The sequence below is a fragment of the Mixophyes fleayi genome, chromosome 5, assembly GCF_038048845.1.
Source record: "Mixophyes fleayi isolate aMixFle1 chromosome 5, aMixFle1.hap1, whole genome shotgun sequence".
Classification (NCBI taxonomy): domain Eukaryota; kingdom Metazoa; phylum Chordata; class Amphibia; order Anura; family Limnodynastidae; genus Mixophyes; species Mixophyes fleayi.
This window is the reverse complement of record NC_134406.1, coordinates 27,199,050-27,222,658: the sequence shown is the minus strand read 5'-3', so window position 1 is coordinate 27,222,658 and position 23,609 is coordinate 27,199,050. Positions and strand designations below refer to the sequence as shown.

The window sequence follows — 23,609 nt, the reverse complement described above, 5'->3', positions numbered from 1 at the left end:
AACTGCCCCCCTCCTCGTCTCAAGTAGTTGTGGAACTACAAGTCCCAGCACATCCTGCCAGAGAGCTTAGCAGAATAAACTCGGACATATAGTTCACAAAAGCTGTAGTCAGGTTATCTAAGTATCCAGTTGTATCCGCTCCTCTCTGCATCTTTGTCACACTAGTCTGATGTCTGCAGAATATCCATTCCCTCAGCTACAGCTCCTCCAATCATTCCCTCTGCACCCTCTGGAGCTGCAGATCAGTCTACATCATGTGGAAGATCATTACATCCGCACTGGCTCCTTGTACCGTGAGAACTATCCCACCTCCATAGATTACAGACAGTCAGACTAACAGGAGAGCACTGGTCCCCTAACCCCTTGTCCAAGCAAAGCTACACCGCTTCCAATGGCGACCAATCACAGGGCGCCTTTCATCCGCCGCAGTGCTGGCTGCCGCTGAGAGCCGAGCAGGGATTGGCTGTGAGTGGCCGGGTGAGGTGCTGGAGGGACGCGCTGAGCTCTATCCCCGGCTCCGGGCACAGAGCTTCATAGAGAGACGTCATCATGTCCCCGCACTGGGCTGCGAGACGGAGACACTGACTCATTGTACAGGTGAGGTGGATCAGACCTGCACATGCAATATACGTGTCACTACTTATATATATATATATATGGATTATGGTGCATCATTAGTCGTGTGCATGAAAGTCCCCAGTCTGCCATATAGACGTCTGTGCAATACATACATATGTATCCGGTATATAATGCAGCCATTCAGTGGATTGGATGGAAATTAAGCTGATGATAGAATGTGGGGGATTGAGAGAGACTAATATGGGAGAATGTAAATCTTTCCTTTAGGTTTGTCATTCATCGTATTTAAGTCCTGCGTATTGCACATTTCTGCTATGTAGGGAATTTGCTCATTTCCTTCCTACCACTTCAGTCAAAGCATCACTTTAAAGAAATTGGCCTTCATTTTCTACATCCTTATGCTAATGCATTCATAGGGTGAAGTGTAGCTGCCTGCAGACACCTGTAGCATTGTACCAATGATGTAGGGTGGTAGATAGAATAATGCAGTCCATAACATTTTAAAATAGTTCACAGGGATAATTTGCAGCTGAGCCCAGAACATGTTATTTGTGATACAATCTGCTTGGACCTTAGTTCACTACAATCCCCATCACATGATGTTTACTGAATTTGGTTATAATATGTGTTTTCAATTTGAAGTACTCCTTTTCAATTAATCTAAACTTATAGGGGCATATTCAATTGTCTGCGGAAATGCTGAAAATCTCGCGGGCCACGCATTATTACCGTTATTACGGTAATAGATGTGCATTATTACAGTTAGGGGCGTATTCAATTGTCGTCGGAAACGGCGAAAATCCTGCGGTCCGCGCACTATTACCGTTATTACGGTAATAGTGCGCGGAAATATCGTTAATACGGTAATTTTCTCGCTGGATTTCAGCTCGCAGCTCCCTGAGCCGCGAGCTGAAATCCAGCTAACTACTACCGTATTATTACGGTAGTAGTTTTAACGCCGTGGGACTTTCGGACAATTGAATATGCCCCTTAGAACGGTAATTTCAATGCTGATTTTTGCTCGCTGTATAAATAAATAAATAAATACATGATAATGATGATGATGATATAACAATTGACCAGGAAGACAAACAATTTACAGACACAATCCCTATTTCACACATACTTGGGACCCTCTTACAAACCAATTACATACACTGAAGCAATAGACAAATGCAATTTCTTATCCCAACATAGATATGTATTGGTTCAAGCATCATTAATTAAGAACAGTATTTCTGACACTTATTACCAACAAGACCTTATTAACCCATTAGATTCACATATCCTGAACGGTGCGTGCTCCACCTCATTGAAATTAATTTAGAAATCAACACTGAAACAGCCATTTCTGGTATCCAAAAATGGACAATACACTTCCCCAATTTAACAGCAACAGATATCCTTATTGCCTTTCACCTCACACTGAAAATCCTACCATCAAGCCCTTACCACATTGTACCCAGGCCTACCTTTCACCAAACCGGAGGCGCCTGTTTGGGCTCTCCTCAGATGTCTCCTGTCCAGAATGTGGGTTTTAGATGCTGACCTCTTTCATTGTTTCCTACAAGGCCATTCAATTCAACCTTTCTGGGAAGAATTATTAATATATGGTAACACTATCCTAGGTATCTCATTCAGACGTACACCACAATACGCTGTTATAGTCTCCCTAACAGATCAAATGGATGTTCCAGGACTGGACTGTAGCTAATAACAGCAATGGATGCACACTACTCGCCCCATCACTATTAATGGCAACTTCCAGAATATAATTTTTATTGAAAATGGACTGGTTAGAAACAAAATTATTGACGCCAGCATTATTTCAATGTTGGGGAAAACTTATACAAATTCTCCCACCAACCACCAAATTTGGAATAAAAAAATGTATCCAGCACACCTCACTGTACTCTACTCAGTTGTTAATTAACCAACCAATGATACATTTGTAACTTGCCTCAAACCTCTATAACACAGCTCGGTAAACATCATAGATTCCCTCCATATTCCTGAAATCCAACTCCCATGTATGGATCACTGCCTCTTTATAAGTTTAGTTGAGCAGACATTGTTATTTATTGGTTTAATCTTTTCTCTAGTTCATATGTTTGTTTGTTTTTTTTAAAAAAAGGCTACTCATCAGACTATCTGGTTTAAACAAAGACGTAGTTTTAGCAAAGCCTTTTAAAAATGAAAAGCGAAAGTGTTGCCAATAGCAACCAATCAGATTCTAGCTTTCATTTATCTAGCGCATTCAAAAAAATAATAGCTAGAATCTTATTGGTTGCTATGGGCAACACCTCCACTTTTCCTTTTTAGAAAGTTTGATAAATCTACCCCAGATACGTTTAATTACACCTGAAATGGACTATCAGCTAACTAACAAGAGTATATCCAGAAACAACAGGATAAACCAGAACTGATCCATTCTTCTGTATGTATTTTCAATGCTGCACTGAAAAAAAGAATTGGCTATAATATGCAGAAAGAGATGCATTTTCGTGTGCAATTGGTTAAAACTGAAAAATAGTGAAATCTCCAGGTTAGAACATTTCTAGGGACAAATATTTAAAATCTGACAGCTAAGGAATAACTGCACTACAAGTCTATGTTTCGGGTTAGATAACAGACATCTACATTCCTTTTGTTTCAAAAATACTTTATTTTTTAGTTTTTTTTTTATAACCTCTCTTTCTTCTTAAATCATGTCACAAGTGAGAACTTTCAGTTCCACCGCGCACGAATTGGCTAGTCATGTTACACATAGGCATATCCCTGGACCCTGACCGGGCAAAGCTTTGAGTCTACTCTTACCGCTCCTGACCAGTATATTGTCTTAGTAAAGCATGGCGATAGGAAGCTTTCTATAGCTGCGATAAGCAGAGACAGAAACACATTCCCATCATTTTTTTTTATTTTATTTTTTATTTTTTTTATTAAATCTCTTTTTTATTGAAAATTTAAACAGCTTTTACAAACATCTCTGTTTTGCATTGAACGATACTTTTATTTATTTTTAATAACTATATTTATACATTTTGTTATGCAATACACAAATATTCCACATGAACACAGCCCATCACCACTTTTTAATAAGTAGGGAGCTAAGTTTCTTTCTGGAGGGCCCAACTTCATTATTTTGTACAGGTTAATTTCTTAGGACTAGGTTGTCAGTACCTATTGGATCAGTTTTCAGTCAGTGATGTCCGTGTGTCACCCACTAATCAGCTGCACACGCATTCAGCAGGATCCTATCACTTAACATGTCAACTTTGTTGCCTGGAGACAAAGTCACGTGTGTAACACACGATTGGAACGAAGTTCACGCATCCAAATTAATTGACACCAGAACACTCCACTGACACAAAGCTTACTCAGGTTCTTTAATAGTGTGAATTACAGTGAAATGTAGAGGAACTGGTTCACAATTATTATTTTGATAAATGTAATCTGTTAATTTAGGTGCCTCAAGGATCTGACTTCTACAAACATAAGTATTACACGTTACGTGTTTTCGTTTGAGTAATGGGTTGTCTCCCATTTATAAATAGGCCCCATAGTCGCGTTAGTGTGAATGGTATTTTATGTACCGATCTGCCGTTTGGATATTAATGTAATAACAATGAGTTTTTGGTTTTCTAGTTGTACGGAACAAGGAGCAGCTTTCTGAATAATGGAATCCATCACCATGATGGGAAGTCCGAAGAACATGAACGAATCCTTCTTACCGAACGGAGTAAACTGTGTAAAAGAAGACAAAACCACCGTAGGGATACTTGGAAGTGGAGACTTTGCCAAATCTCTGACCATTCGGCTTATAAGATGCGGATATCATGTGGTGATCGGAAGCCGGGAACCTAAATGTGCTGCCGATTTTTTCCCGCACGTGGTGGACGTGACTCACCACGAGGATGCCATTTTAAAGGCAAACATCATATTTGTCGCCATACACAGAGAACACTATTCCTCCTTGTGGGACCTGAAACATTTGCTGAGCGGGAAAATTCTGGTGGACGTCAGCAATAACATGAGAGTAGATCAGTACCCAGAATCTAATGCAGAGTATTTGTCTTCGCTCTTCCCAGATTGCTACGTGGTGAAAGGGTTTAATGTGGTGTCTGCGTGGGCACTGCAGCTGGGCCCAAAAGATGCCAGCAGCCAAGTAAGTTCTAAGCCACCTTCTCTTTGGGCAGGGCCATGTTTATATCATACATCACTGTATCCAGGCTGTGTTTAATACACAATTCCCCCGCACCACTATGTAATACTAGATGTAACAAACACAGAGGGATAAAAAGTTCAGAGACCTATTCAGCCCCCAAAAATATTGATGTGCTGCCTGCAGTGTGTATTAGTGGTATCAGGAGGGTGTCAATTGTTTTATGACCTGTATTTGTCTTCTTACTGACTCTTGAACATTCTTAATGACAATTCAATTTAGGGAATGATAGTATATTTAATGTTGGCCAACTGTAGATAAATACTGTATACCGATGTGAATGAATGTGTCCTAGTTTAGTAATCCGGCTCCCCAAAAGTTTTCCCCCTGCCTTACAAAACTCCTTCTTGTTATGTATTGGCAGCCAAAATAGACCACCTGAAGTAGGCAGATTAGGCACCGAAACTTCCAATTCTGGCTGCTAAATTGTTTAGTTCATTACTAGTGTCTTATTTTTTCAACCAATGTTTGCCATTTAGGTAATACCACACAAGCTTTTTACAATGTTGCGTTCTTTCAGACAGAAAAATGCAGCTTTCGAATGCTCCCGTAACTCAGGCTCACACTTCACTGCAGTGCGTCCCAGGGGCAAACGCAGGATTTGTAGAGAGGGGTTTCCACACCACGCCACCAGTGGGCGTGACCAGCATGCATGGGGGGCGTGGCTATAATTTTAGACAGTGCTTGGCTGCTCTCCAACTCTTCCTATCCCTATAATATACATGGGCAATGCAGCATGTACTACTGTTAGGTGCACGCAGCTCTCCCTTTTCAAGCAGAGCTGTGTGAAGCGGAAGCAGGGTCCATCCACCTCAATTATACAGTGCTCCAGGCTTGGAGGGGTGTTTCCAGGCACTAGGAAACCCCCCTCGGTTTGCCTATGCGTCGCTACAGGAGCTTTAGGAAGATAACTAATGATAATGCAAGGCATTCTAAAACACACCGACGCTGGCAACATACCCATCTTCCAGGTGACTATATTAATGTCATTGTTGGCGGTAGATGTCTGTGAAAGCTGTAAGACAGGCCCCCACTAATGCAGCCGGAGGGTAACCATGTACAAAGTCAACTGTGGCCGTTGTCTAACTGAATTTACCGTCTGTCCCACCAGATAAATGAGGTGAGGTGTAGAATGACCTAACCTAACTGTTTACAAAACTCTGACAATTTTTATCTAGCAGAGAAGCAAGATTCCCTCCTCTGGCAGCTTCATCATGAAGAACATACATTCAGGCAGCAGGTAGCACAGTGATGGCTAACCTGTGACACTCCAGGTGTTGTGAAACTACAAGCCCCAGCATGTTTTTCCAGCTATCAGCTAGTTATCTACTGGCAAAGCATGCTGGGGCTTGTAGTTTCACAACACCTGGAGTGTCACAGGTTAGTCATCACTGAGGTAGGATGTATCAGGGTGATGACAGCACCAGCACCGGAGCCACAGCACATGTCCAACCTGGTGTTGTAGTGCCACTGAACTGCAGTCAGAATAGCGGGGGATTTAAATTAAGTGAAGAAAACATAATGTGCATCACAGACTTGATTCCTACATTCTGCTCTGAGGTGCTAACAAATTAGCAGCTATTTTGCTCCAAAGACAAATTTAAAGCAAACTCGCTGAAACTTCGTTGCACCATTAGATTTGTGTTTAGTTAATTTCACTGGTATCTGATTTATTAATAAACCTTTGGTGTTTTGTTATTATTAAATACATGGATTAATTACGTTTTGTGGCACTTGCAGGTATATATTTGCAGCAATAACGTTCAAGCCCGTCATCATGTAATTGAGCTTGCTCGTCAGATGCACTTCATGCCGATTGACATGGGGACACTATCTTCATCCAGAGAAATAGAGAACTTGCCTCTACGCCTCTTCACACCCTGGAAGGGCCCCGTCGTGCTGGCCATCAGCCTCGCCACTTTCTTTTTCATATATTCTTTCATAAGGGACGTTATTCATCCATATATCAAGAATCAACAGAGTGACTTCTACAAGATTCCCATTGAGATTGTCAATAAGACTTTGCCAATTGTTGCTATCACTCTACTGTCTTTGGTGTACTTGGCTGGACTCCTGGCAGCCGGCCACCAGCTGTATTATGGCACAAAGTACAAGCGCTTCCCTCCGTGGCTGGAGAACTGGCTGCAGTGTAGAAAACAGCTGGGTCTCCTGAGTTTCTTCTTTGCAGCCGTCCACGTTGTGTACAGCATGTGCTTACCAATGAGACGGTCTGAACGATACACCTTCCTGAATACTGCTTATCAACAGGTGAATTTATGTACTTACTGTACCTTGGTTGAAGTGATGTTTGCTCTGTTTAAAAGACATTCATACATTATTTCCATCCTTTCCTGCACATTGTACAAAGATTTGTTTTGGTTTCCATAGTTTATTGCCATTATAGATCATCATAGCATTAAACACAAGTTTAAAGGACAAATAGAACCTCAAAATAAAAAATGTCATATAGGTAAAATACATAACATTCCACTGCAGCTCTCTTGCAGAAGAAAGTGGGTTTAAAGAATTTTCTCTTGCAGTACAGTATGGTATGCACTTTTACACATATTGCTTATGTTTACTGTTTTTATATTGTTTTCTTGCACCCTCTTTACTTTTATAAATTCTCCACTTTCTGACTTTTTTTTAAAGCGGGAAATACAAATAAATTAAAAAAGTAAAGTAGCAGCTCCTCCAGTTCCATTATAGACAGCTGAATGCACACCCAGCATCTCTTACAGACTGTCCCCAGTGTATCTGATACAGAACAAAGACCTGAAACTGTAAAGCAGAGCATGCCAGTTAGCTTGTTGTGATAATACACATCCAGACCCTGTGAATCTACCAGCCTGCAGCCTGCACAGAGCATTTTCTGTTGTCTTAGAGACGTGGAAGCCAATCACACAAGGTCTGGCATTGCACTGCTTGCGTGGGAATCACCACCATGAGCAGCAATTGTTGCTTTCTCTTAGGGATAGAACAGACAACATGCTGGTTTAGCTTAGCATCAACACATCAGTTATTTCAGGTACTGTACATTACTTACTTCAGTAATACCAAGGCTGTCATATACTTTAATGTCCAAGAATGGCTTTACATGCTCTTTAAACTTTTGTACACAGTCTTATTTCTCTTGATGTGTCAGGATTCAAATTACTTACATATGACATAGGTTTGAAGAAGATGTTGCACAATTAAGAACAATTGTTATTACAGTCATATGGGCATTTAGTAAGCAGTTCATGAAAAATAAGCCCTTTATATAGATTATGTTACATTTATAACCACCTTTTGCCTTGAAATAATCTCAGGCTGAGAGGATAGCTCAGTCACCTTAATTGCCCAACTAAAGTTATTGTAGCTTCTTACATTGTTGTAGAGTGGACGGGGTAGAGTACCAGAGAAGTGATGGTAGCATCTTGCATTGTTGTAGAGTGGACAGGGTAGGGTACACCAGGGAAGTGATGGTAACATCTTACATTGTTGTAGAGTGGATGGGGTAGGGTACACCAGGGAAGTGATGGTAACATCTTACATTGTTGTAGAATGGATGGGGTAGGGTGCACCAGGGAAGTGATGGTAGCATCTTGCATTGTTGTAGAGTGGACAGGGTAGGGTACACCAGAGAAGTGATGGTAACATCTTACATTGTTGTAGAATGGATGGGGTAGGGTACACCAGGGAAGTGATGGTAGCATCTTGTATTGTTGTAGAGTGGATGGGGTAGGGTACACCAGTGAAGTGATGGTAGCATCTTGTATTGTTGTAGAGTGGATTGGGTAGGGTACACCAGTGAAGTGATGGTTGCATCTTGTATTGTTGTAAAGTGGACGGGGTAGGGTACACCAGGGTAGTGATGGTAACATCTTACATTGTTGTAGAGTGGACAGGGTAGGGTACACCAGGGAAGTGATGGTAACATCTTACCTTGTTGTAGAATGGATGGGGTAGGGTACACCAGGGAAGTGATGGTAGCATCTTGTATTGTTGTAGAGTGGATGGGGTAGGGTACACCAGGGTAGTGATGGTAGCATCTTGTATTGTTGTAGAGTGGACGGGGTAGGGTACACCAGGGAAGTGATGGTAGCATAATGCATTGTTGTAGAGTGGACAGGGTAGGGTACACCAGGGAAGTGATGGTAACATCTTACATTGTTGTAGAATGGATGGGGTAGGGTGCACCAGGGAAGTGATGGTAGCATCTTGCATTGTTGTAGAGTGGACAGGGTAGGGCACACCAGGGAAGTGATGGTAACATCTTACATTGTTGTAGAATGGATGGGGTAGGGTACACCAGGGAAGTGATGGTAGCATCTTGTATTGTTGTATAGTGGACGGGGTAGGGTACACCAGTGAAGTGATGGTTGCATCTTGTATTGTTGTAAAGTGGATGGGGTAGGGTACACCAGGGAAGTGATGGTAGCATCTTGCATTGTTGTAGAGTGGACAGGGTAGGGTACACCAGGGAAGTGATGGTAGCATCTTGCATTGTTGTAGAGTGGACAGGGTAGGGTACACCAGGGTAGTGATGGTAGCATCTTACATTGTTGTAGAGTGGACAGGGTAGGGTACACCAGGGAAGTGATGGTAGCATCTTGCATTGTTGTAGAGTGGACAGGGTAGGGTACACCAGGGTAGTGATGGTAGCATCTTGCATTGTTGTAGAGTGGACGGGGTAGGGTACACCAGGGAAGTGATGGTAACATCTTACATTGTTGTAGAGTGGACAGGGTAGGGTACACCAGGGAAGTGATGGTAACATCTTACATTGTTGTAGAGTGGACAGGGTAGGGTACACCAGGGAAGTGATGGTAGCATCTTACATTGTTGTAGAGTGGACAGGGTAGGGTACACCAGGGAAGTGATGGTAGCATCTTGCATTGTTGTAGAGTGGACAGGGTAGGGTACACCAGGGTAGTGATGGTAGCATCTTGCATTGTTGTAGAGTGGACAGGGTAGGGTACACCAGGGTAGTGATGGTAGCATCTTGCATTGTTGTAGAGTGGACGGGGTAGGGTACACCAGGGAAGTGATGGTAACATCTTACATTGTTGTAGAAGGGACAGGGTAGGGTACACCAGTGATTTTACTCATGTGACAGATTGCATTTGTCAGGTTACTTCTGAGTCTCTGTTGATGACAATGGTTACACATCTACCCTGGCTCCTTATAAAATCTTCTGGTCCATAGAATTGACTGACTGGTTCCTCCATTGTTCATTATGTGGCCACTCCTGACTCTCATTCAATCAATTTACTTATATTATACTAATTACCTACGACAGCTTGCACCTTTCACATGAGAGTCACATTTTGTTACATTCAGTAGCAGCAAATCTCATGCATCAAAAACATAAGTGAAATTAAGAGATTAGGAGAAAGACAAATGTTACATGTGACATATTGCATCTAGTTGTAGCTGATTTTCCCATGTGATTTGGCATGCACAACAAAAAATGCCTTTATTCCTAGACTAAACATGTGAATTTCACACGCAGGAGCAGTTGGAGAAGTGATAAGTCTCCAGGCCTTCTGGCTGGTGAATCATCTGTGTAGCTGCAGGATTTCAGCTTGAGTTTGTATCTCAAACAATGATTCCTGTTTTTTAAAATGTTACTTTGTCACTGACAAAGAAAGCTAATGGAATAAATAAAAAACGAAAAACATACAGCAGGGACAGTAGTTGGGTATTTTCTATAAATAGTCACATCTAATTGTTCATTAGACATAATCAAAATTCCTGTTAAGACAAAGTTATTTGAAAATAGAAATCTTTTTCTCTTATCACTATGAGCTAGATGTTCCTTATCTGAAGTGTCGGACTGGGGCATGAAGGGCCCACCGGGGGACTGCAACGCTAAGACCCACCAGAGGGCGTGTGGCCAGCCATCATAGAGACGAGACCAGACACTAGAGGGGGAGTGGTCAGCCTACGAAGGACAGATAGCACCATAGTGTAGTATATAAAGAATGCAGTGTGTATATAAAGAGTACACAGTTTTGACCTGCCCCTTAGATTGAGCAGAACAGTCACCAAAAATCGGGATTGTCCCACTAGAATCAGAACATTTGACAGACTGTCCTACCAGTTCTTGCTCCTCAAACTCAGCCCCACATTCAATTAATAGCCCCCAAACCACCCCATCCTAAATTAATAGTCCCCACTATAAAATTAAATTGGCCCACCATCACCCCACAAACAAAATAGCACCCATTAGTTAGCCACCACCTACCACACACACAATACATTGCCCTGCTGTGCCATCACACACACACATTACTGTGCCCCTTTATCACCATGCTGTGCCCCCTTATGATCACACTGCGCCCTCCATGTTGCTTTTGCTCCCCCCTTCTCCTGGCCCCCCTTCATCACCCTGAGCCATGCTCCTTTTGCTATGATGGACTGAAGTTGGGAAACATTTTGCACAAAGCAGCTACACGGTCGCACATTAAAAAGTAGAATAAGCGCGTTTGTGCGAAAAATTATTTACAGCATCTCTGCAATCTGTGAATCACATATAGTGATTCACATACTTATCATGAGTACATCAATAACAGTTCCTCTTGGTGATTGTTATCACGTGGTTACTTTAATGCCCTCTGCACAATTTGTGTCTTCTGGTAATCTATTTGTGTGGTCGTTTTGTGTAGTTACAAATTGTTATAAATGCAGATGTACATACATTGTGTATAAACAGACAATAACTCCTGTTTTCTAGGTTCACGGTAACGTTGATAATTCTTGGAATGAGGAAGAAGTGTGGAGGGTGGAAATGTATATCTCCTTTGGTATAATGAGCCTGGGACTGCTGTCCTTGCTGGCAGTAACTTCAATCCCGTCTGTCAATAACGCCTTAAACTGGAGGGAATTCAGCTTCATTCAGGTAATGAAAAACAAGTGTGGAAATCCTTGACTCATATTTCTGTAAGAACAGAACAAGCTGCAGCTCCACTTCACCCTACTAGCAATGAAAGGATTAGTGCTATCCGTATATCTTGCATGACATGAATCCAGGCCAAAGATATAATCAGCAATCAGGGATTATTTTCATTAAAAGTTGGGTTATCCTAGTAATTACAGCTTCTAAACGGAGCAGTTAGTATAAAAGAAGAGCAGGGCAATGATCAATGTATTTAAGTAATAGTAATATTTCAATACACATTTTGTAAAGGTGAACATGATCTCTCGTCAAAACCTCTGCTTCCTGTTTTACTTTATGTGGGCGCCTGTTTATAAATATAAGGTACCTTTACTTGCCCTGTGATCTCTTGGCCCTCTGAATTTTTGATGCATCCTCCGGTCACCAGGTCGCAGGCGGCAGTTGGGCTGCTACAACTGTCTCCATTTGAGATGAACTTATGAATAATGAATGAATTATTGGATAGAACACAAAGGGCTAGATTTACTACAATGCGGGTTTGAAAAAGTGGAGATTTTGCCTATAGCAACCAACCAGATTCTAGCTGTCGTTTTGTAGAATGTACTAAATAAATTATAACTAGAATCTAAATTGGTTGCTATAGGCGACATTTCCACTCTTTCAAACCCGCATTGTAGTAAATATACCCCCTTCTATCCAATAATTTATTCGTACACAAGCTGTGTTCTGCAGCGTTCCATTCAAAGCAAGACAGTTACTATGCAACTACAGACTGAGATCTGCGGGCCAGAGACTACAGTAGGTACCTTAGATGCTGGGTCCAAGGGAAGTACAGGGCAGTGATGTATATTATTATTATTATTATTATTATTACTATTATTATTATTATTATTATTATTATTATTATTTAGTGTTTATATAAACATACTAAAAAGTTTATTGTTATATTTAAGAAGTCGACACATGATAGAAATAGAACCAGAGAATGTGTCGCTTTACAGCCAGTCGTGTATCATTATCTGCAGCCCATTGTACTCCTACTGTGAAGGCTGTGATGTGTCTCCCGGCTGGTTATATTAAAGACAGCCGTCAGCTTTCATAACGCAGTTGAGTGTTCCAACCCTTTAACAGAAAACAACTTTTTACACAAGAGCCTCTTTAAAACTTTTTCCACTCCAGTACAGAGAAGAAAAACTATCAATTTCAATTGAGAACACTTTAAATCTTTAGAATAATTGGTTTTAACCATCTACATTATTAAATAGTAACCAGTCAGTTTCACCATAACTTGACTGTGATTTGTTATTATTTTTTTTATTGCAAATGTATTACCGTTTAGTTTGTACCACCAGAATAACACAGTGTCTCTGCAAACATCAAATCATTTGGCTTCCTACATTTTAGGTCAACACTTTACTTTGGCTTCATTTTTTTTTCCTTTAACGTTTGCATGTCACGTCTCAGTCTCCTCCCTTATTACAGATACAGAGCGTTGCCTTGTTTATGAAATGTTCCCTGCAGACGAGGAAATTGTGCCAGCATTAAAGCTGCATTATCACATACTGAACAATTGCTACTAACATGCTCCGTCCCTGAGACGGAGGCTTCTGTATGCTGCCCTTAGTCCTGGGCCCCTTTCTTCGTCTCCGTACTGCAGAGTCGGCAGAACCCTGGGCATGCTGCATCCTCCGACTAGGAGGATTAATGTTGAGTATCCCAAAAAGACATAGCTAATCACACAGTTGTAAATGTGAGACGTTTAGGAAATTCAAACAAGCCTTCCTCAAACACCGCTATGAACAGTGTTGATGGAGATGATTTTATTTCTGACCTACTGAGTTCTTGAGGACATTGCTCAATAATCAATGCTGGAAAGTTACCAAGAAACCAGCACTTGTACAATTGATATTCTAAGTAAAGCATCCAAATAAAATTATATGATGATCCTTAGTGTGAAGGAGACTGTAACCTTAAAAGGTCTTAGTTTAATTATGACTGGCACAAGGCAATGTCTATATATTGTGGTGCTTAGCGTACATTCATGAAACCTGTTTCACAGAAACACTGTGCACAAACAGAATACTTAAAAATTATTGAGCAAAGATGCCGTACATTTATTAAAAAACAACAATTTATTGACCTGATGATAAGCTCTGCACCATTTTTTAAAATCTATTTTCCACACTGGGAACAAAAAATATATTTTTTTACCACTTTCCCTGTTATGTCATATTTTCGGTCCTCAGTTGATTTATTTACGCCCCTAATAATATCATAACGATGAACCAGGAAAGTGGCTATGGAGAAGATAAACAATGACACCTCTACTCAGTGATGATCTCTGCAAGCAGATTTACAACCCTTAATATTTACATTAGACAAATGCAAAGGGGAAATAATAAATGGGTTACAGACCCTTTTTTTGTCACATGTAAATATTCATTGTCCACATGGCACATTAGTATTGCAAACACAGCAAATCTTCTCACCAAGTGTGAAAACCATCCACCACATTACATCCCAAATATTATCCAAGTAACCATGAGGGTATACCGCACACATGGCTTTGTTTCAAGCCCTAATTCAGAACACAATTATTGTGAAGCAAGTGAGAACTTTATCGGGTGCAAATAATTACATGTTACAAAAGACTTTATATAGGTATGTCTAACAATTAAGCAGAGTCATATGATCCGTTAAAGGCCAATCAAATCGGCCTGTGATTCAAATACTCAACAGATGTGTATATTACAAACAAAGAAAATACACAGTTAACAAGATTAATGTGAACTATAGTATCATCACCCTATAAATTAAGTCTGCAGTTATGCATTTTAAAACTTATATACAAATTAGGTAAAAACATTTATGTTTTACATCCTGCATCAGGATACATATCCAAATATCCAAATATAGATGTGTATATGGGTATGTTATTTTAATAGTCAAATATTTTACTACCAATATAACTTATTCCATAGTAAGAGGTAATGGACCTCATTTAGAGTCAGACGCAAAGTCCGTTTAAGAAGTGTAGGAGTGGGAGTGTGCCGCAGCTTGGTAGGGTATTACGAGTGGCAACCAACCCCAGTTGCGTCCCACTCCTAATACCCTATCGAGCTGCGAGCAGTTCCTGCAGCTAGCTAACTACTTGCGCCACCTAATTCCTGCCGCACAGCTTTAGCCCTGTTTTGACGTATGTTGCGTCTGAGCCTCACTGCGACTAGGATTTATTTACATGGTCACGCCTTCACAATTCCGCGTTCCTCCCATTCTCTCGTAGTGAGTCGCAAGCTGTCGCAAATGTTAATTGCGTCCAAGATGTAGGCGGATTTGGTGCTTTCTGCACATGCGTGGTAGTGTTTTTTTGTTGGATGCGCCTAAAACGGACTTTGCGTCTGACTCTAAATGAGATCCAATATCTATAACGCTGTCCATGCAGCATCATTTTATATATTCTATATTGCAGAGAATAGAAAGAATAGCTTAGGAAAATAATAACTAAATAAATTACCCTTTAACTCACAGTAAACTTTGAACCTAATTTATAGATTCATCTGGCTGTAGATTTAAGAGAGAGCAAATAGTCATTAACCCACCTTACAACATCATGTGCTAAAACACATATTAGCTATAATTAATATACCAATATAGATATATAAAAAGGCTATTTAATCCTTCCATCTATCTGGTTTCTCTACTTCCTTTATGATCTACCAATGTATTGAGCAATTGTATTCCTTTAATCAGACCCATGCTTAGCCAAAAATATTTCATACTTATTGGAAGTGTTGACTAATTCAGGTTTATAATTCCTGATCTTACTTTTATGGTCAGGCAGTTGAGTCTTTTTCTTGCTACTCGTCTATCTGACATAATCCAGACCAGAAAGGCATTTAATAAAATAAATTACATCACCATTATCACACGTAAGAAAACCAATGACTCCTTAAAGTGGCTCCATAGTTAGGATACAGTTAGAGCAAGACAAACAGAGATATGTACATGGTTCAGTACATGTTAAAATATTTGTTGCTTGTTCTGTTTTGAAATACCTATATCAGCATGAACAGCTACATCTCCTATAGTCTGAACGCTCTTATATGCCAGGTCGGGTCTATTCCTAAAGAAGACGTCAAATGATGGTTCATACTGTAAAAGTCTAATTAATGCTATATTGACTCCTACTGAATGTTAAAGTTACCGGTATTCTATAATTTCCCCTCTTTCTAATTTGTTTAACAAATCTATTCTTTGTATAGATATAACATCTTCTGTAGTAGGAGCTAGTGGATTCATATTACATGCTCTCTGAAGAAATGTATGAGTTAGGCGATTTAAATGTTCATTAATTTAACTATCTGTAATACTTTAAGCCCTTACATACTGTCCTTTTGGGAGAGTCCTTATTAATGCTACCTGTAAACTATAATATAAATAAGTCACCATTGTTGTACCTGACTTCCTTAGGTCAAGGTAATAAACCATGACTCACTTAAGGAATTTAATAGTTGGAACGTATTAACTGTTTTAATCATGGACTCATGATACACCATACAAATAACAGATATGGAGCTCCATACTGGTACCTTGTTATTGTAAGTACAATTCAATGTAAAGAAGTTTGATTTTGGGGTGCCAGGCTTTTACTGTTATTGGGCCTCTCTCTGCCTGGACCTCTACGTCACTTTCTTATGGTGCTGTTGCCCTGTGGTTGCACAATATCTGTTCTTTTTACACCTGGAAAAGTAAAGGAAGTAGATGGTGCCTCTTTAATGTTCCCCCGGTCAGGAGATTGTCCCAGCATCTCTCTGGCGCCATCTTGGATCACCTGCTTGTGGGTACCAACATTTCCCTCTGTCAGTTATAAACTCGATTCGCCTCATAATCTTCCATGTCCCATTTAAACTTCTTTATTTTATTCTCCACAATTTCAGTGCTCAGTTTTGATAGCAGCGTCCGTTTCTCTGCCATAAAACGATCATGTTATATTGCTGACATATTATGATAAATTGGTGAAGCGGCTGTGAAACACAACTTTAATTACTTCTTATTGCAGGCTTTCTAGAGTAAAACATATAAGATCAAGGGTACATTTATTTAAAATGTATTTATTTATTAACCCTTATTTATATATCCCCAGCATACTCTGCAGCGGTTTACCATTGGGAAGAAACACAGAAATTAGACACAACTAAGTTTATAAAACATAGACTAGGTGACACTGTAGTACCAGCTCGTGACAAACTCTACCATATTCTGCCATTGTGATTGTCTGTAATTATAAATTTATAGCACACTGGTTTTCCTAGGATCTCTGTGTCTGCAGAGCAGTAATATTTGCTGTATCCTCAAATATACCTTCATCTCTGGTATTTAAAATAAGATCTCTATTTGCCTGTGTAAAGCAAACAGTATTTGCCTACTTCAGAGTTATTGTTGTTGTATCATGAAATGACACAGGGTGCTCACCAGGATGTGGAGAAGCCCATACACTTTAAATATTCCTTGTCCTCGGGGCATAGCAACACTGCAGACACATCCAAAGTCTCAGCAGGTACAGGAAAGCTCTCCATGCTTCCTCTAAACGACCTTGCAGGAAGTGATGAGGGTATACCGTACACACGGATGTGTTCCACACTCTGCAAACAGCACTGACATATCTGGAACAGTGGTAACAATGTAACCCTTCACCAGTAATTCTCATACCTCTGCCTCACATTGCTTCTGTATAGTTATCACACAGAATACAATGCATGCCGCTCAGCTCACACAGTACGCACAGCACACTCATGCCACTATCGGTACTCAGCTCAGCAATCAGCTGCAGACCATTGTCAGACACACGGTAATAGTCCATTTTCCTTATTGTTACAAGATACCATTATTGAAGCTCTTTATGCCTATCCATACGAGGATGTTTTATGGCAGGTTTTTTTTTTAGAACACCCTGTACATAATGACAGTACAATTTTTTTGTCCGCTATATAGATGATATTTTTTAATATGAACTATAGGAATAACTATTGGAGACTTTGACAGCAAGAGCCGGCATTTGGCACTCTCTTTACTTATATTCAAGGACCTTTTATTCCAGATCTAAAATACCTGGCAGTTTTCCAGTTTACTGGAAATACCAGGCATAGCATAGCATTTAATATGGATATATTAGGGACACATATGATGTACACAGGTTCTGTGGCTGGCTGATTGGGACCCGGTGAGATATAGACTTAAGGTAATCTGTGCACCAATCAGCTGGCCCCAGAACCTGCGTAAATCATATGGGCCCCTTATTAAAGGTCATAGTTAGCATTCCTACTTGTCACCTGGACACAGTGGAGGGAACCATTTTGTGGGCTTGTCTAATATTCAGCCTGTAAATTCTCTAGGAACCGATGACATCACTGAGCCATAAGGCACAAAGTGCCCCCTGGATGTGACTAGATACTAGTGAATTGATAGGCTGCAATCCCATGAAATTTGGTTCAGCCCACAAAATGCCTGATGAAGCCACTTTAATGAGAAACTGAAGAATATATAAAAAAAAAACAATGTATGCCCGTTTTCAGTGTGCAGACAATTATACAAAACTATAGTTTACCCAAGCGTTTGCACTAATGGAATTGTTACAACTGCTCCTAAGCAGTTGCTGGGACGAGCTGTTCTTAACCTCAGTACTTCACCCCTCCCCCTGCTCACCGATCCCCTGCTGGTAATTATTCTCCTGCTCACCTGTCATTGGTTACTGCTCTGGTCATGTGACACTACTTACCTGTCACACTCCCCCTGCCATTTACAGAGCACTGTACCCCTGCTTCTCCTCCCTGCTCACCGCTACTGTGTCACTACTGATTATTACACACTGATGTGTCATTGATTCACTATGTATGGAGGTCATCACTGCTGCTGAGGTCATGCTAGAGTTATGCTGCCAGGGGGTTTAGGATTTGGTTTGGGAGGTTAGGGGGGTTAGTGGGGTAGGGTTGCACTTTAGTGATTAGATTTTTAGACTCAGGGGGAGATTAGTGTTAGGCTCCCAGTACAGGATTCGGGTTAGGCCTGTGAGGACGTTTATACATATGCTGCCACATATGTATAGATTTTCTCATTCCACACTGGTAAGTAATAATAATAGCTCCTTGTATGTGCAATAAATGATTGGACACGATATTGTTGGTATGCAAAAGTTGGATTGATTGTTTTGGAATTTTTTTGTCACGTATAATTGTCTAATGATCACATTGAAGCTTGCTTTCGCTAATAGTTTGATTTAGTAAAAACAATCTTGAGACTGTGCATGTCTCCATATTATTATTATGTGTGCCTGATGGTTGTTGTGTCTGAAGGAAGAATGAAATAATTGCAGTAATAGTGTAACAAAGCCACTCTGTAAGGATGAAGCTAAATACTCAACTTCCCCTTTAAGATTAATTGTTTGCATTCATTGTCCTGTCATTGCATGGATTGAGCTTGTATTTTATTCATATAAATATCACTTGTGTTTCATAATAAAATTGAATGTAAATAAACCATAGTACCATAGTTCCATCATTTCTATCTAATTTATTATTATATGTTCTCCTAATAAATGAAATCAATCACTTTCTATTTATCATGTCCTCAATCTTCAATTAGGACACCGTATCCTGTTGCATATTCTGGGATAGTGGAACTGCGTATGTGGCTTATGATTTCACAATCCTTTCAGCACATCCGTAACCCTCACCTCATCTATGAGAACATATCATGGCTTTTATACATCACATAATCCAATTATCCAATTCTTGCAGCATGCCAAAGAAACTAGAGAACTCAAACATAGCTGTGTCTGAGGTCTAAGCCTTCCGTAAGTTTAGCCCAGTATTGATTGTTGAGCAGGAATTTACAGTGAATAAATGATAGTTTTATACTGAGTGGTACAACTGATAACAACTGGAAGGACATTTATGTTGTAGGATGACCAAAATTAAACTACGTGTCCTATTGGTTTAATAGTAAGTACGAGGATCATAATAAAGAGATATGTTATAAATCTCTTTATTTTGTAAGACAGCATGATATACGTTAATGGACAATTAAATGTAAACAATAGGAAGCAAATTGTTACATAGGTAAGATGTAACACATAGCAAAGTAAGTCTAGAATGTGTTTATCATTACAAATAAAACTGGTTTGATTCATGAGTTTTCTTAGGTTCAGTTATGTTAGTGATGATGTCCCAAAATTGAGGTATTATTGGACAGTCAACAAGAGTAGAAGTCTAGGTAAACATGGCGTGAAGCCTGGACTTTGCCAAATACCACATTGTATGTTCTTAAGTTATTTCTAACTGCGGCATTAATTTATGGATTTGCATTTTCTTATGTCTATCCAGTCTTCACTGTCCAGAGTACTTACAAGTCCTTTTGCCCAGGGTTCCATGTGAAGTTCAAAATTGGTTGGATTTTCGGCAAGCACAGAGATATCATTCTTTTCCTATGTACAGAATTAGAGCAACGTTGTGCAAATTGTATTAATTGTCATAGCTTGGGTCTAGTCTTAGGGGTATATTTACTAAATTGCGGGATTGAAAAACTGGAGATGTTGTCTATAGCAACCAATCAGATTGTAGCTGTCATTTTGTAGAATGTACTAAATAAATGATAGCTAGAATCTGATTGGTTGCTATAGGCAACATCTCCAGTTTTTAAAACCCGCAGTTTAGTAAATGTACCCCTTAGAGTATAAAGCTTTTTATTTGCAGATATTGGTACGTTGGAGATCTTAAGTTTTTCTTGAATGTCTGTAAAAGCTTTATGAGCGAATTCGCCTTAGATATGAAGGAAATTATTAAATCTCAGTTTAATCCAGGATTAAGCAAACTTGCTTAAATTCCCCAGTGGGAAGAATGGATGTCTCCCTGTGATATTTGATATGACTGTTGATTTTATCCCAAACAGTAGGTGTAAATGTAATTGTGGTGAAAATGTAAGCCCAGACTGGTCAGTGTTTTCTTCAAAGCCATGGGAATGATTCCAAATAAACTTCTTCCAAAAAAGGAGATATTTTATTATTATTTTGAAATGTGTCCAAAATATATATTATATGTTTGGTTGAGGAGTATATTATTTTTATATTTGTATTTCAACATAGTTTGGCTATTTATTTTGTTAGTAAATATTCTTTGTTATTGTGTTATGGTTTTTATGTTCTCCCTTTCAATGATGTTTTACAACTTTCTCTGAATAAAATCAAAGTACTGCTGCAGTAAATCTTCTATTAAATGGTTATATGTCTCAAAGCTGCCTTACTGAAACAAGAGTCACAGAGATCTTATATGATACCAAGTGACCATATTCAAAAAGCCGCTCTACACCAGGTCTTTATTGTGATATTAAATAGAATAGAATATCTAGACTAATGGAGTCTAAGGACTAAACTGGGTGAATGCAGGGGGATATTCTTTGTTAGCATATGTCATGCACTAAAAACTCAGGGGTAAGCATTGACTGTCATGTAAATGGAATTAACCAGGAGTCTGTTCTCCCAAAAAGGAGATGCTTATTTGCATATTGACCCGAATGTGAAGTTTTCCCATTTTAACGATCGTTATAAATCCGACATCGCTAATGCCTCCAAAAAAAAATGAAACAATGAAAAAGCAACTTGAAAATAATAGCTGGAGATCACCGAAGAAAGCAGCTTAATGACAACAAGAGATTGTGATTGGAGAACTGACCGGCACTGCAGCCTGACGTCATTGCGACGTCTGTCACTAAAAATTTAAAGCGGCAATGTGAGGTAAGGTGTTTAAACACTTAACCTTAGGGGTCCCCACATTGCCGCTTTAAATTTTTAGTGACAGACGTCGCAATGAGGTCAGGCTGCATTGCCAGTTAGTTCTCCAATTGGAATGGCTTGTTTTCATTATGCTCCTCTCTTCGGTGATCTCCAGCGTCGCCTTGAAGGTAAGTCTGATTATTTTCAAGTCGCTTTTTCATTGATTCGTGGTTCTTTTTTTGAGACATTGGCGATGTCGGAATGATGTTAATCGGAAAAACTATTACCACCGGTGTCTGTAGTGCTTCACATGCTGACCACAAAACCTTAACATGCATATCTATGCCATAACATAGGTGAAACTGTCTGTAGGTGGATTCAGCAAAAGCCAGACATGCTCTAAAAAAACAGGTAAAGCATTATCTTGTTCAGACTTTCACATTATGTTTTAGATTTTTAACCGGTTTGTGTTTTTTTTCCCCCTCCAGTCTACTCTTGGATACGTCGCGTTGCTGATCAGCACCTTCCATGTCTTAATATATGGCTGGAAGAGGGCCTTCGAAGAAGAGTACTACCGGTTTTACACTCCGCCAAACTTTGTGTTAGCGCTCGTTCTCCCGACAACAGTAATCCTGGGAAAGATTGTGCTGCTCTGTCCTTGTGTCAGCAAAAAGCTGCGACGGATTAAAAGAGGTTGGGAGAAAAGCCACTTCAAGGAACATACGAACAGCTCCGCGGCGCACGTCTCCCCCGAGAGAGTCACAGTGATGTAGTGGGAGCTGCCATTCTTTTGTCAGTACGTAATTTAGCCGTCTTGCCAGCAGGAGACGTTGATCGGTCATGTGACAGCAAACTGACGGGAAACCGCAGCAAATATTGTTACAAATGTCTTTATTTTTTTTAACCTTTGTTTCTTCAGCTGTTCTTAAAGTGTGACTGTCTAAACACGGTTGGACAATAGCCCTTCTATTTGCTGAATCAATGTTCATTGAAATGCAGCCTATCAGTTCACTAGAAACTAATGACATCACTGAGGCATTATCGATGATGTCACTGATTCCTAGTAAAGTGATGTCACTAGATAATTGTAAGTTCCTAGGCTGTAATCTTATAAATATTGTTTTGTCTATCAGAGTTATTGCGTCAGTGACATCACTATTTACTAGGCTGCATTTTCATACATACTGGTTTAGCACACAAAATGGCTGCCTCCCTTCTATTGAGGCAACAGGTACACCTCCTGCTTGCCCAGTCTCCCAGTATGTCCAGGAGACCCCTGAACTTCAGGCAGTTCTCCCGGAACCACAGGGAAGCAGGCCTTTCTCCAGGGGCCTCAATGACGCCATTTGCTGAGAATCGTGTTATTTTAACATGATGACAATATTGCAGCATTTCACCATGGCAAGCAGGGCCAAAATGGCGCCTGACCTTCACTTGTTACTTGACCTTGAGATCCTGGATGGGAGGTTTTTATGCTTGCCAAATATGGTAAATCTTAAATCGTGCACTACAGTGAAGTGTAGAAGTGGATCCAGAAGTCATTCAAGTCTCTATTTCTATAGGAATTGATGACAGCTCTATTATATGCACAAATCAAGAATTTTATAAACTACAGAAGAGATAAATGTTTTGTTATGTTGATTTACAAGACTGGACAAGAAACGTCAGAAAGTAATCACATAACAGAGCTGCATTGTGACAGTATTGATAGAGGACATCTGTATCTATCGATCTATTAAAGCCAAGATTTATTTATTAGGAAATTCAGCAATGTATTAACACAGGCTTTTGTGGAATAGCATTTCATCTGAAACTGCTCCAGTGTGTGGCAATAATCTTTTAATGAACTTGTGTTCTTCGGGAAACCCGATTGTTGCGCCCTCCTGTGTATTTGTGCACCTCTTAAATGGCGTTACAGGGATTGCAGTAGTGTACTGTGTTTTTGTATTTGCGGTGATCCATCAGTACATCAGACTTCTAGTGGGTTTTTATTTTTATATGGAGATTTGTATATTTCATTTTTAAAACAAAAACAATTTAAATATTGATATAGAGCATAAAATACTGACAAATACTGTATGTAATATGTGTGTGTAATTTTCACGACATTACAAGGATATCTGTGTAGCATGTGTGCCAATAAATACTATCGCAGTTGTTCA

At 39.8% G+C, this 23,609-nt stretch overlaps 1 protein-coding gene across 1 annotated transcript; it reads left to right on the top strand.

The window, feature by feature from the left end:
- The first annotated feature begins 214 nt into the window (after positions 1–214).
- STEAP2 (STEAP2 metalloreductase) lies at positions 215–23,609 on the top strand. The gene is made up of 5 exons (XM_075211903.1): positions 215–597; positions 4,225–4,744; positions 6,542–7,069; positions 11,523–11,687; positions 21,936–23,609. The coding sequence occupies exons 2-5, from the start codon at positions 4,256–4,258 to the stop codon at positions 22,218–22,220; spliced, it is 1,467 nt and encodes a 488-aa protein (XP_075068004.1). The 5' UTR covers positions 215–597; positions 4,225–4,255; the 3' UTR covers positions 22,221–23,609.

What these genes read in the sequence shown, in the direction of transcription:
- STEAP2 (XM_075211903.1), top strand. Translation starts at nt 4,256, where the DNA reads ATGGAATCCATCACCATGATGGGAAGTCCGAAGAACATGAACGAATCC. An exon ending in TGAATACTGCTTATCAACAG is followed by an intron (nt 7,070 to 11,522) that starts GTGAATTTATGT and finishes CCTGTTTTCTAG; the next exon opens with GTTCACGGTAACGTTGATAA. An exon ending in GGGAATTCAGCTTCATTCAG is followed by an intron (nt 11,688 to 21,935) that starts GTAATGAAAAAC and finishes TTCCCCCTCCAG; the next exon opens with TCTACTCTTGGATACGTCGC.